The sequence below is a fragment of the Ziziphus jujuba genome, chromosome 10 (genome assembly GCF_031755915.1).
Source record: "Ziziphus jujuba cultivar Dongzao chromosome 10, ASM3175591v1".
Classification (NCBI taxonomy): Eukaryota; Viridiplantae; Streptophyta; class Magnoliopsida; order Rosales; family Rhamnaceae; genus Ziziphus; species Ziziphus jujuba.
Window position 1 is genome coordinate 17,234,697 of NC_083388.1, and position 15,285 is coordinate 17,249,981.

The window sequence follows — 15,285 nt, forward strand, 5'->3', positions numbered from 1 at the left end:
GCAAGACCAAATGCTTAGATGGAAAAAAATTTATTCTTAATTTTTGAAGCCTAATCCCATCGTTATTTGAGTCTGAGACCAAGGAGAGAAACTTGACCGGGTGCATACACCTTTTCTCTCCCACAGACCAAGGAGGGCAGGGTACTACAGTTGGATGTGACAGCTTGTTATTCCTACTCAGAATCCGTTTGGGAGTTAAAAAGGTTAGGCTAAAATCATTTTCAAATCGATAAAAAGTATTTTATATAATATTTGGTTGAACACTGTAAAATTACTTTTTAATGATTTTATTATTTGTAAATTACCTATTTGATAATTATATTTTTATAATTATCAATTAGATAATTTTTAAAAAATTATTTAAAATGATTTGTTGTTTTAATAAACAGATTTTTAATTTTATCTGTAGTAAAACTATAAATATAAATATTTTCACATAGAAAAAAAAATAATAAAAATGTATTAAAAAAATAATATTTTGAAATTTTAGTGACATTGTTATTTCCATTTTCAAACAAAAGAAATATATATATATATATATATAAAGATATATTAAAAATTAAGAAAGCAAGCTAATAGTTTTTAATCATATATATATGTATATATGTATATATCTCTACCTCTGAACTCGCCCTGCTATCCCAATTAATCGAGAAATCATCGTTCCATTAGGGGCAAAGCACCGTGAGAATGGAACAATCCAAAGCAAATTATGATATCTCAACGTTGGACTATCCCCTATAAAGGAAAATATAAATAAGGAACACTAGCCCCAAGCCTCAAAGAATTTGCCAAATTTATACGTCAAGAATCAATAATCACATATAAATTAAAGATTGTCAAATCAAATTGATTTAATTGATAAACTATTTAAATTTATGAAAATTATAGATTCAAAATACTGGGACAAAAAGAAAAAATTATTGTAAATTTTATATATATATATATATACACACATATAAATTGAAAGTTGTAAATAATTTAGGTTGTGTTTGTTTGGAAGGAAGTTTTTAAAATGCATTCATTAAAAGGAACCTAGCAAGAAAATACATAATATATTCGACATCATCTTAGAAAAATATGGCAACGAAAACGATATTAAAAAAATATACGATAAACATACTTTTCGTGTAATAAATCCTTATGTCATTTTGCTACATTTAGAATTTGAGTGATATGTTTCCAAGCTATAAGACAATAGATTAATTAGGTTGACTCCTCTAACTTATAGTTTAAAGACACCAGTTTTGACTTTAACATTGTTAAACGAAATAATAGACATGCAACTTCTGACTAATTTTGATGCTAAAACATAATTTTTAAAAATGTTTGAATAATTTCTAGAAAAGCTTAAGGTATTTAGAATGCTTTATAACCAAAATCAGTGTGAAATTTTTAGCTCTTGCTTCTTAGAAAGCTTTTTTATAAAACTATAATTTGTATTTAAAAGAATAATCAAAAGAATAATGCATTAAATAGGTTTATAGTTGCAGCTACATTTGGAATGCAGAGTTGTACTAACCTCCATTGTATTAGCCTTTATTGCATTGTTTTATACTATATTTTTATTATATAGTGTTTAGTGTAGGATAATTCTGTATTAAAAATTTTTTTACAAAAATTATTTTAATAAAATAAAATTGATTATTATTATTATTATTATTGAATTCTCTATTATAATTAATAAAAATTAAATTGTTGTTATTTTAAAATATTATAATCAATTTTTTGTATAAATTATATTTTTTAATATTTTAAATTGAATTTTAATCGTTAATATTAATATATGATATTACATTAAAATTATTAAGTAAAACTTAACAGTGTTACAAAAGTAAAAAAGAAAAAAATTCAAAAAAAAAAAAAAAAGTGGGGAAACCATTAGCGTGCAGTGTAAAGAATATTGTGCAGGGAATAAACGGCAACAATGTTGTGAAATGAAAAAAATTAAATAAATAAACAAAAGTTCGAGATGGGCTAATAATAAAGCGTAAGCCCAATCCCCCATGGGATTATATTAGACAATTCAAGATGCATTAAGTGCTTTTTCAAAAAAAAAAAAAACAAAAAAAAAAGGTTGCATTAAGTGCGGGGCCCACATAAAATAATGCGTCTTATTAAGCCTGTTGTTAGCCAAACGTTGTTTAGGGTTTTTTTTTTTAATACAATCCCATGTTTTTTGTTTTTTTGTCCAGGTACCAAACAGTACCCTGTCAGTACTACGCTTGGAAAAATTTTAAGTTACATTTACTAATTAAATGTGCGAAATTATATTAATACAATATCATAAAACCTTTTTTTTATATAAAATATTGGAAAATTAATTTACTATTACAAACCTGGAATCTGCATACTATAGTTTAAAGTTTCCAAAAGTTTTGAATCTTATAATTAAAATTTTAAGATAATTAACAAAAATAGCCTGTATATGAGGTATAGTAGTTCACTAAATTTATACAGAGGTTATTTAAGATGATATATAAAATTCAAATATTTTATTCAAGCAAAAAAAATAATAATAACAATAATTCAAATATTTTAATATATTTCTTCTATGTCGGGTAAGTTGAAGAAAAGGAAGCAATTGAAAGTGATTGAGTAGAATCTTATACAATCTTTGGGGCCATGGTAGATGCCAAATTTGTCAAAATTGATAACTACAATAGATGTGAAAGCTTATATGTTCTCTTTAATTTATATCCTATGGGTGTCCCAATGACAGATTTATAAGAATTAAATGTATAAAAGAAATACTCTTCTTTTTTAATATATATATATATATATATAGATTAGGCTTAGTGACTACCTAACCAATAAATAATAAACAAATATACAAAAAATGCATGTCACTAGTCAACAATGCTCATTATTATGTCTTGTTCTGGATTGGTAATAAGCAAATTCTGCTTTGTATCAATATTGATCATATCATATATATCGATTAGCTATGCATTCATCTTAATTAATTATTCTTTTTGTAAATTTATACATACTTAGAAATACCCTCAATTTAACTGAAAAAAATAAAAGAAAAAAGAAAAAGGGAAAAACTCAATAACTTCTAAGGGCTAAATCGAAAGTTCATATTACAGGACATTTTTAGGCATGTTGCATGTAAGTAAATTCCCACTCCACCTTACAAATGGAGTACTGTTAGCTTTGCTAGTTCTTAAATTATACTCATACCATATATCATATTGCTCCTTAAACTCTTTTTTTTTTTTTAATTTTTTTTTTTTTTAGTACTTTGGTCTCAAACTATATTTGTTGGTGAACTTTGATTTGAAATTATTTTTTACTCAAATTTTTATATGTTTTGAGATATGCAATGTGATTACTATAATTAAAAAAATAATGATATTATAAAATTAGAACTTTCTATGATATCTATGCATATTGCATCAAATACACTACACTTCCTAAAACTATTAGAGAAAAAAAAAACAAAAATTAGTTTAAAAATCAAAATGCATAAAAATGTGAAGTATAAAAACACAAAAAAAAAAAAAAAAAAAAAAAACTTAAGACTAAAATGTGATTATGATATAGCACAAGAACTAACAAAACCAATAACTCTTATAAAACTTGCCTTTTGAGGTGAGATTTTAAAAATTAATCTTGTAACAAATAATTAATAAACCGATTTATTTTTAGGCTTCAAATATCAGTAATACTAGAAGTACTAAAATGTTTAGTAAAAACATTTACCAAAGATTGCATTTAGTTGACATATTTATGTTCCTTAATATATAAATAAACAAGCCTTTAAATAGATAAAATGAATAAAAAATAAATCAATTAAAAATATTAACAAATTGTTAATAATCTAATGATTATTTTAATAATTCTAACATTATTGTTCAAATATCAATTAATCTAAATCACCAATAAATTTTTATTTTTTTCACTCTTCTATTACATAGCTTCATTAAAAACTTAAAGATTAATAGTATTTATGGCCCCCTCAATTATCAGTGATTTGCAAGGTGGTCTTGAATTTTTTTTTTTTTTTTTTGGGTCAAATTACCCCCTAAAATGGGATGAACGTTGCACTTTACTCCCTGTTCCATTTAACAAATTTAGGCATATGCAAGTCAACTGAGATGAACCAAAGTGCAATTTTACATAATTCAGGAGCAGATGTGCCAATCACAAATTTAAGAAAAAAAAATGAAAAAAAAAATATGTGTTTGCTTTTCAAAGAATTATTATTTAGGTTCAAACATATTTTTTTTAGAATAAGAAAAAGTATTTCCAACATAATTTCAAAATTGACTGGAGTACTAAAAATTTGGAAAACAAAAAACTTCAAAGAATCAAAATTTTTAAAATATATATAGAGAGGAATTTAATATACAGTTTCTTTGAATTTTAATTGAGAATTTCTAAAACCATAACAACAGAACATATGGTAACTTTATTTCAAAAATAAGAACATATGGTGACAATGTTTTCGGCTATATTATCTTTGTTAGGATTTTGTTAGAACTTTTAATATTTTGTTCTACATTGGATGATCTAAAAAATAGAGATTACAGTTAAAACCAAAATTTTAAAGAGCCTCAGGTGAAAATCTAAAAAAACTAATTTGTTATAATTATTTCTCAAGAATTTTTATTTTTTACTCTTTCTTCATCAAAAAGAATTAAATGATTGATGAAATTACTACTAGGTTGTATATGTAATTTTGTATTTTGATCTATGCCACATAACTTGTACATATTTAAATTTGTTAAAAAAAATGGATGAAAGATGAAAGAGGGACTAAAGTCCAATGCTCATCCTAATTCTAGGGTTGTAGATAAGCTTAAACAGTTCAAAATCGGTTCGTAAACGACTCGAATTTAGCTCGTGAGTGCTTCATGTATAACTTGATTATATACATAATTCTATATTATATTATTAAGTCAAACATGTAAAATATTTATAATACTAATTAATTAATATAAAATGCTTATAATATATAAATAATAAAATAAATATTTAATTTAATAAAACAAATGGAATATATTAATAATTTAATGATAAAAAATTAATAAATTAAATATCAATAAAACAAATAAATATTAATATATTTAATAAACGTGCTGAAGAGCAATGAATTTCAAAATTTAACGCTCGATCACTCCAAAAACTATATAAGCCAAGCTTGAGAATCATAATACTAGGATTAGCTCGACATATTTACAACCCTACCTATTTCAGAGGGTTATCTACCAAAACGAAAAAAGAAAAAAAAATAATAATAATAATAACAATAAGGATAATAATAATAATAAAGACCAACTTGTAAAGCATCTGCACTTGAAAAACTATATGAGCCAAGCTTAAGAATCATAATACTAGGCTTAGCTCGACATATTTACACCCCTACCTATTTCGGAGGGTTATCTACCAAAAAGAGAAAAAATAAAAAATAAAAAATTAAAGACCAACTTGTAAATCATCTGCGATTGAAAAGGCACAAGTGCCCAAAACTTATATATATATACCCTCTATTTATTCATTTTTTTAAATCAACATTAAAATTTAAGGATAGGCAATTACAATGTCTAATGATGTATTTTAAATGGTTTTACTACAGAGTTAAACTTACAAATATTACTTTTTCAAAGTTTTAATAGACTACAATTGTCATAATATGAGTTTAGACTTAAGGCGCTACTTTTTCTGCCTATTAATTTGTCGTTTCTTTTACACAGATCGTGCATGATCCATTAAATTGAGTATCTGTTCATTATTAGAATTTATATATATATATATATATACACGACCTATTAATTGATCAATATATATGATGTAAAATTAATAAAATTATAAGCAAGTAGCAGCCAATAATTATCCAAAATAATATTCTGCACCTAAATTATGTTATCTGTTAGTCCTTATTCTATATCGATATATATGAATATATATGTCCTTTCTATAAGTAATCAATTAAAAAAAAACAGAAAAAAAAAAAAGAAAAAGAAAGGCCTAGAAGTTCAACAGATTATAGTCTCCTACTACATGCATGGATCATATAGTACTGTCGGTAGGCTGTTGCTATACATATCCCTTTTGATTTTTGACTCGCAATTTGCACCAAATATATATATTTAGTCTTATTCTAAGGCCGGTTGCATGCCGAAAAAATACATGCATATGTGTATATATATATATATATTATTAGAAAATATAGTTTTTCTACGTTTGTGAAATTGTGTTGACAGTGGCACATGGCCGTCTCATCCAAGCCCATGGAAAATTTGTTCTTGAAGGAATTGTCAGTAAAGAATTGAAGTCCTTCTAATCAAATGGGAAATGCGCTGCTAGAAAATTCATCATAGGAAAAAATTGGTCTATTTGAACGGCTTTAACCTTGAATATGTCGCTTTATATATCCTAGTGATCGCATGGTGATCGAGGACGATTGTGTTTAATTAGATTTGGAAACTGGACGTCGTATCTGCTAGTAAAGCATGAAAATCTTGATAAGAGATTACGTGAAAGCAAAAGCATATATATATATATTTGGCAACCAAAAATCAAAGCAAAAAGACAACCATCCAATTTAAGCCTTAATATTTAATATAATATATATAAATATATGTATGGTATATATAATTATTGTATAACGCAAATTAAGCTCAGTGGACGTACAAATTGATTCCTAGCCGCTTGATTATTGTTGGTTATATTATATATATAATAATCACTTTTGGACCCTGAGATATATATATATATATATATTTTGGGTTTGTACGCTTTCACAAGCCATCGACCTATCATGGTTTTAGGCTCTTATGGAAAATATAACACATAATTAATACATATCCTTGTTCTATTATTCTGCTCATCATATAAAATGTATTATATAAAATCAATTAGCTAGTGTGATAGAGAATTATTCAATTAGTTCATGAGATATCGATGAAAGTTAAATTAAATTTATATTTTTAATTTGTATATATTCTTAATGGATTAACGGATCGAATGAAAAATTATATGTTAATTTAATAAAAGTCATATAATTTAATAAAAGTTTGGAATTATTTATTTTCATATGAAAATTTAACAGATCATATTTAGATCAACTAAATTTTACACAAATACGATATAACACGATATGAATACAATTTAACATAACATGTTGTCAGATCTAATCAAAGCATTCATGGAAATTGATGACGAGAGCGACTTAGGTGCATGAATCTGGATTCTCTCTATCCTTGTTTTTTTTTCTACTAGAAAACTAAAGGGTTTTAACCATAAATGCATAAAACTACAAATGATATGGTATATATTTTAAGTATTTTTTCAAGAAATAATGGAAGCTTAGGGATTTTGAAAAGAGGTTATAGCTTTATGCTCCTTTCAATTTTTGTCAATCCTGGACCACCCATTGATGCTGGACCAAAGTTTTTGTCCTCCAAATTTGCAGTCAATAATAATGATATTAAAAATCCTTATCAGAATCTGTTTTATGTATTTTCACTAAATTACATCACTTCTTTTCCTTCACATATTTCTTCTAGTAAGCACTAACAAAATTATAATATTTTTAATTATATACATATGTATTCAGTTCGACTTTGAAAAAGAATATCTAGTTCAGTTAACAAAAAATGCTTATGTAATAACTATTTAATTGTTAAATATATTAATATATAATTTTCATTTTGAAATTAAAAATAAAAGCTTAAATAAGATCTATCACAAATTATTAGTATTTATCATATAAACTTCTAAATAAAGTTTAAATAAAGTTTGGGATTCCTTCACTAGAGAAATAAAAAACTAATAATAATAATAATTTAAAAAAAGAAAAAGAAAAAAGAAAAAAAAGCATATATGGATGTCTATATATCACCCTACAGTATTAGTACTGAGAAAGGAGGTAGTAGATAAGTAATACCAAGTCTATGTTTCATAAAGCATTAATATTTCCAATAAAAGTAGGGTCCAAAGAAAACCAAAACTAATATGATGCTTCCACGCGTGTATAAATGCGGTTTTGGATTATTCAGTGCTACATATAATTTCAGTGGCCTCCAAGTAATTAGTACATAAAAGTGTGATCATGATGAAAACTATTGTTCTTTGTCGGCAAACACAGGACCCATGCATTCAACCACGTAGGCCACAGATGAGTAACATATAATCCAAACACCATGTTCCCCTTTAACTTTTCCGATAATTTCCATGGAAGCCATAATATAGAGTCTAAAAACCGGTTCTAGCTAGCTATCATTCAATATATTAAAATGTATGAAAAATGTGTCTTTTATTAACTGAAAAATCATTGTCCACCAAATAAATTTTTGTACATATATATATATATATATATGCTGCTTCTGAAGAAAACGGTCAAGCTAGCTTGCAAGCCCACCTTAAACCAAGGTCAAAGGAGGCCATATATGTAACCTTGGCAATTTTTCACTCCCATTTACAATCATATATATATATATATATTTTTCTATCCCTAACATTTAATAAATATAATAAATCATTTATAATTGAACATTTAATAAATATTATATTTTGATATTATGTGTCTTCTTTTTTTTTTTTTTTTTTTGGGCTGAAGATTTTATGTGTCATTGCGGCTAATTATAAGTTGTCGATAACATTGCAAAAGATTTATTTATTTATTTTTTTCACTTAGCCCCACGAGATCATGACGACAGGGTTACAGACCAGTACCTTGGCAAGTAGCCAAGTAGGTATAAGGCTTGGATTGATTGATGATCATGAATCATAATGGGTGAGTAAATCTAGAAAATGGAAAAACAAACAGGCAGATCTTAAGAAGTTGTGATATTCTATTTATTTTTTGGATCAGACGTCGACAGTACCTACATATTTATTGAGTTCATCATTAAGATGCATACATTCATTGAGATACGAACCATATATTGTAAATCTTTTAACCTTTTTCCAAGCTCCTTTTTCTGAATTCTATCAAAAAAACAAAAAAAAAAAAAGCTCCTTTTTCTGAAAACCTTATCACATATTTGATGCCATCTTTAACAACACCAATCATGGCCTCGTCTTTCTTTTCTGCCTCGCTATAGCCACTTGTTCAAAACATCTTCCGGTAATGTTCCTTCATCTTCCCACATCGACCAAATGTTAACTTCCCCGAGTTTTCAGGTTGCATGCAAAAGGAGCAAATGGAGTTGCAAACTCACACCTATATTCTTAAGGCATACGTTATTATTTTTGTCAAACTTAAAAAACTTGTAGTTAAAGGGTATAATCTAATGAATATTAGCATCGAATTATAGGATATAATTTTATATGTAACTATTATATGAGCAACATAATATAATAAACCATTTATAATCGAATATTGAAGGATGCAAATGTATTATTTTAGTATTAACCAAAAATGTAATTATTAAAATCTACACAAATAATATGATATAACGGTTACATATAATACTTTCATGTATACTTTTATAAAAAAAATCAACATATATAACACATCTTTTAGCTTTTAGTATTTACCATGAATGAAAAGGGTTTCATGAGAAGTCATCACTTGGAGGACGTAGAAATTATATGTTAAATAAGAATGAAATAATTTTGGCATGCATTATAGTCAAGGCCGGTTGTTCATGCTGGGAGGGTTGTTGACCAAAAATAGATTCACATTACTTACCTCCTCATTTAGGTAACTAATTTGTCCCTAGCTTCTGGAGAGGGTCCATAAGAGTTAGAATCAAATTTTTACATTATTTTATATATTTTTAGATCATTATTTTCAGGGCTTCTGTTTTCTGAGGTGTGCACAAAAACAAGCTTGCAGTTGGATTGGTTGCACACCTGCGACTCACTACACAACTAAATAAGTAAACGTTTCTCTATAGCCAGCCATTCAAACTTAAACAACTCATTAAATGGTTGTCGCCCCTGTGCATCTATAACTTAGTTTGACTTTTCAAGATTTGAGACCTGCTCCAAACCAATCAAGATTTCAAACTGACAAACAAAACGCTTAAGGTTAGTTAATTTGGTATATTTTTGGGTGGCATCTAAATTTACCAACCAATTCCACTGTAAATAGTAAATCAAGTAGAATATATTGTCTTCTAAATGCCATTGGTTGTATTTTTGGAATGTTCAACTGTTCTATGTCAAATTTTTTGATAGTCCAAATCCCCTAGCATTCAAAAAGGACCTGAATGGACTTTGATATATGTTGTCTCCCTGCTATGCAAAATTTTCTTCCAGTAGTATTAATAGTCCTTGAAGAGTGTGGCCATGTAAATAGTGTTATCTTAATTGGAACTTCCCCATATGTTTTTCACTAGAGAGAGAAAAATCCCTCATACTTTCATGAAATATTTAAGTTTTTCAGAATCATTTCCATGTGAGGGACAATCAAAGTTGCATGAAAACAAATAATTCCAATGAAATTTACAGAATAAATATTCCTAAGTCACATTAAAGATCACAATTCACAAATGACAATTTTCCCTAGAATGTATAATTTTTTATCCTTCAAGATTTACAATTTCCTTCTGCTTTACATCATATCCCTAAACAACTTGTTTAATCAAATCAACCAAAAGCTACACTTTGACATGGGCAAGAGGCCCCATATAATGTCATAGACCTCTCAACGCCCTCCTTGCAACCTTTACACATTTTGCATTCCAAACTCAACAAAACCATAACTAACAAGTTTTCTCATTTGGACAAGTTTTCTTGCAAATTGGAAAATAAAGGTAGAAAAAAGCATATGCCACAAAGTTTAACAATCTATTTTTTTGCTACAAATTTATCCATGATGTATATATTTTTGTCTCTATGTGTAACTCCCAAAAATCAACCAACCTATCATCTTTATTGTGTATAGGTGGGCCTCTCTATCTCTTTATTTATATCCCAACCGTATAGCCAATGCTCTTACATACACATATTACATAACTACTACTCTCACTTCCTCAGTACCACTCTGTTTTTCTGAAAAAACAGAGCACTCTGTTTTTGTTTTTCTATAATTTCTTCTTAAGCCCCTTTCCTCTTCATGGCTCTTCTTCTATCATTCACATTCTTTGTTCTAATATCTTCAACCACTGCTCAGAGTCCACCATCACCTGGTTACTCACCCAGTTCCAGAGTTAATTCCATAGGTTTCAATCAGGGTTTTCGGAATCTCTGGGGTTCAAAACATCAGAGTTTGGACCAAGGCTCATTAACAATCTGGCTTGACAGTAGCTCAGGTTTTCACTTCTAATACTTCATTTTCTCATATTTATTCACCATTTGAAGCAGTTAGGTAATACTTCATTTTCTCATATTTATTCTCCATTTGAAGCAGTTAGGTTCTTATTTAGCTGCATTTTGTGATAAACAGGAAGTGGGTTTAAGTCTCTCCGTCCATACCAATCTGGATATTTTGGTGCTTCCATGAAACTCCATCCTGGTTACACTGCAGGAGTTATTACTTCTTTCTATGTGAGGATTGTGAAATAATTTATTAACAAAAGCAAAAATGAAAACTTTTAGAAATTTCTTTGACATGGATGTTTTATTATTATTTTTTTTTATAGCTTTCGAACAACGAAGAACATCCCGGAAACCATGACGAAATCGATATCGAATTTCTGGGAACAACACCAGATAAGCCGTACACGTTGCAGACCAATGTGTATATAAGAGGCAGCGGAGATGGAAACATCATCGGAAGAGAGATGAGGTTTCATTTATGGTTTGATCCAACACAGGATTTCCATCACTATGCCTTAGTTTGGAACCCAACTGAGATCATGTACTAGTATAATTGGATTAAATTGGATTAATTTCTAAGATACACATTCTTTTTTGTTATTTGTGTTGTTAATATGCCTACTTTGTTATGCAGATTCTTGGTGGATGATGTGCCTATAAGGAGGTATGCAAGGAAGAGTGATGCCACATTCCCTACAAGGCCCATGTGGGTTTATGGTTCAATATGGGATGCATCTTCGTGGGCTACTGAGGATGGCAAATACAAAGCCGACTATAAATACCAACCATTTATTGGCAAGTACAGGAACTTCAAGCTTGGAGGCTCGGCTGCTGCCTCAGCCTCGCCGTCTGGCTCGACGGGTCTAAGCCAGCAACAGCTCTCGGCCATGGAGTGGGTGCAGAGGAACCACTTGGTCTATGACTATTGCCATGACCCCAAGAGAGACCACGCACGAATACCAGAGTGTTAGCCTAAAAAAAGGCCAAAAAGCGTTGTGGACTTCAAGCTTGGTTTTAATCTTTGGTGTGCACAAGTTTTTTTTTTTTTTTCCCCCTTAATATATAAGTTAAAAAGAAACAAAAAAATAGCGAAAAATGAATTTGTGTTAATTTGGAGGGCATTGAGATGAGTCCTGGTTGAGCGTCCAAGCCCTTCCCCTTAAAAAGTTCTGTATTTTGTAGTACCATTGGCGTAATTGATTTGAGTTTGTCAAAAACGTTTCTGTCTTTTGTTTATGTTTTAAATCAATGACATAATAAATGCTGTTATGAAGTTGTTACCAAAAAAAAATGAAAACGCTGTTATGAAGTGCCAATAATAGAGGGAGAAAAAAAAAAAAAAGACGTTTTCTGTTTTTGTTTTTTCGGCAGGTAAGATTGGGTGGCTTTTGCTTTTTGGACTTTGCTGCAAAAAGAGTAGTCACAGATTGTGAATGTTTAATTGGTGCTTGGAATTTGTGTTGCTCTCTCATCACGTGAATTATGATTAGACCACAAGAAGTATTCTTCGTATAATTGTTTATATTTTCCAGTGGACCACTCTCGCCTGCTGGGCCTATGACTAAAAAGTGTCCATAATAAGGACCCCTTGGGTAGGAGTCCACATAGCAAAGCAAACCCTCTAAAAAGCTCGTGATTTTTGGCTGAACAAAGTTTTTAAATTCATCTCTTTCTCTTAACTTTTTATGTTTCCACTTCAAATGTCCCTATCTGGTATTTGTTATAATATTTCTCTTTCTTTTCCATTTTAAGAAAAAAAAAACTGAAAACCTGCAAGTATTTAAAAATTATAATATTAAAAATACCAAATAATTTTTAAGTTATATTTGAAACGTGTACATGTTTTAATTAGTTTATATTTATTTTTTCAATGATTTAAGTTATCTATATTTAGATTATATTAATATATTAATCAATTAAATAATAATACATATAAATTTGATAATTAATTTGATAGATTAAATGATATATGTAGCATTACTCATTTAAAAAGAATAAAGCAAAAATAATAATAATATATAAATAAATAAATAAATAAAAATAACCCCGTAGCTAGAGATTAGTATGGAAGAGAGACAGACAAACGCAGCCGCAAAATCAAAATCAATGAACAAAGCAGTGAATTAGAATTTATGTAAATGTGATAGGTGTTTAAAGATTGGTTTAGAAGAAGTGTTGGATGAGTGTATACGAACACATAAAAGAGATAAAACCAAAACAAAAAGTAGAAAGTAGTGGAAACGGCAAAAACTCATATCTTTATCTTGTGCCGGTTCTTATCTCATTATTTGGATTGGTTAACATTTTCAATGGAGCTTATTACAGAAAACGAAATAGAATATCTGAATTGGAAAATCATAGTTACTTTATTAATTAGAAAAGAAAAAGGAATTCACTTTTTATACCTCATTTCTTTGCACATCACATCATAGAATTTCAAATGAAAATGTCGAATAATTAATAAATTCAGTACAGAAGGTTTTTTCTCTTTTATTTTTGGCTGTCCAGATAATCGGCATCTAGTTAAAAACAAAAGAAGAGTCAGTCCTTGTATTTGTACGATGAGAATGTGATTAAGCAGTAGCTGACCAAAAAAGAAAAAAGAATGTGATTAAGCAGTAATTTGAATCAGGAAAAAATATCTAGACCTAATATATAAAAAAAGACAGGAAAGGAAATCAATAAAAAGTTTACAGCACTTCATTCAATGTTTACAGAAAAAATAGACTCAAATTGGCTTCGATTTCTGAACGATTTGCACACTTAAAATCCAGTTGGAAAAAACAAAAAATAAAATTCCTGTTTCACTGTTCTTGCTTTGGATTCTTTGTTACATTTCGTGATAAAGGACACAGAATTAAGCAAAGAATCGATGACCAACCAAAATGGTCATCGGATGCCAAAATTCGAATCAATAATTCAACGGATAGTTTCTCATAATAAGCCAAATTATGGTTCACATATAAGAAGCTACCATTGCATGCATCCTCTCTCTCTCTCACGAGATTAATCTTTTCAAGGTTTTATGGTTAAGAGTTTGTACTAAAAATTTTTGCGTACATTTTTAAATTACTATAAGAAAAGAAATTGCGCATAAGTCAAACTTCTCCTTTAAACAATATATATTTGGACCTTCTAAATTATTAAAAGGAAAAATATGTAACATTTGAGTTTTTTTTTAATTTTTTTAATTTTGATATTAGGGTTGGGGGATTTGAATGCAACATTTTAGTGTTAAAATGTATTATTCAGAGACAATGTTTATTTTCTTCTCTTTATTAATAAAATATTGTATTAGGACAATTATGAAAGATTTTCTCCTCTTTTTTTCTTTGCTAATGGATTCCAACAGAGCCACCCAAAAAAAAAAGAAGAAAAAGATTGTAAAGGGGACTTGCATTAAACTAATTTATTTAAACCTTTTACAGGACAAGTACTATTCTAACTATTTAAGATAATAATAAGGACGCACTAAGACTATAAGTACAATAATTTGTTTGAGTTTTTTGGATACCAAATAATATGATATTATTTTATTGTTATAATCCATTTATCCATATTAACATTATGTTATTTTTTATTTTTTTAATATTGGAAATTGGGGAATTTTAATATCAATTTGTAAATTATTCACATACTGCTGCATAAGTTGATATAAAAAATAGTTCCCTAGGGGACAACTCTATAATAAAGTCACTATTCTTTTGGGCAATAATTTAGAATCCTCCACATTCATATTATATATATAGATATAGATATAGATATAGATATATATACATATTGCTAAGGACTATAATATTTTTTAAAATTAAAGAAGAGAGGGGTATGATTTGCATCTATGATAAAAAATGCTATCCATCATAATAATTTTCAATGAAACGGAATAATAATTTAATTGGTCATCAATGAAACAGAATGCCCATATAATAATGTAATTGATTATCAAATAAGATCATTTTCTTATAAAGCTTTTTCTTTTTTTTTAAACGCCAAAATAAGAAAATGACTAAATAGAGCCAAATACCTATACGAGGTCATCTTAACCTTTATTGAGGCCCTAGGCAA

The 15,285-nt window shown here is 28.2% G+C and overlaps 1 protein-coding gene across 1 annotated transcript; it reads left to right on the forward strand.

Annotated features, from left to right (window-relative positions):
* Positions 1 to 10,887: 10,887 nt before the first annotated feature.
* LOC107411602 (xyloglucan endotransglucosylase/hydrolase protein 31) lies at positions 10,888 to 12,437 on the forward strand. Its single transcript, XM_016019216.4, has 4 exons — positions 10,888 to 11,213; positions 11,348 to 11,448; positions 11,544 to 11,761; positions 11,855 to 12,437. Exons 1-4 carry the CDS (start codon positions 11,018 to 11,020, stop codon positions 12,189 to 12,191), a joined length of 852 nt encoding a protein of 283 aa, XP_015874702.3. The 5' UTR covers positions 10,888 to 11,017; the 3' UTR covers positions 12,192 to 12,437.
* Positions 12,438 to 15,285: the final 2,848 nt, after the last annotated feature.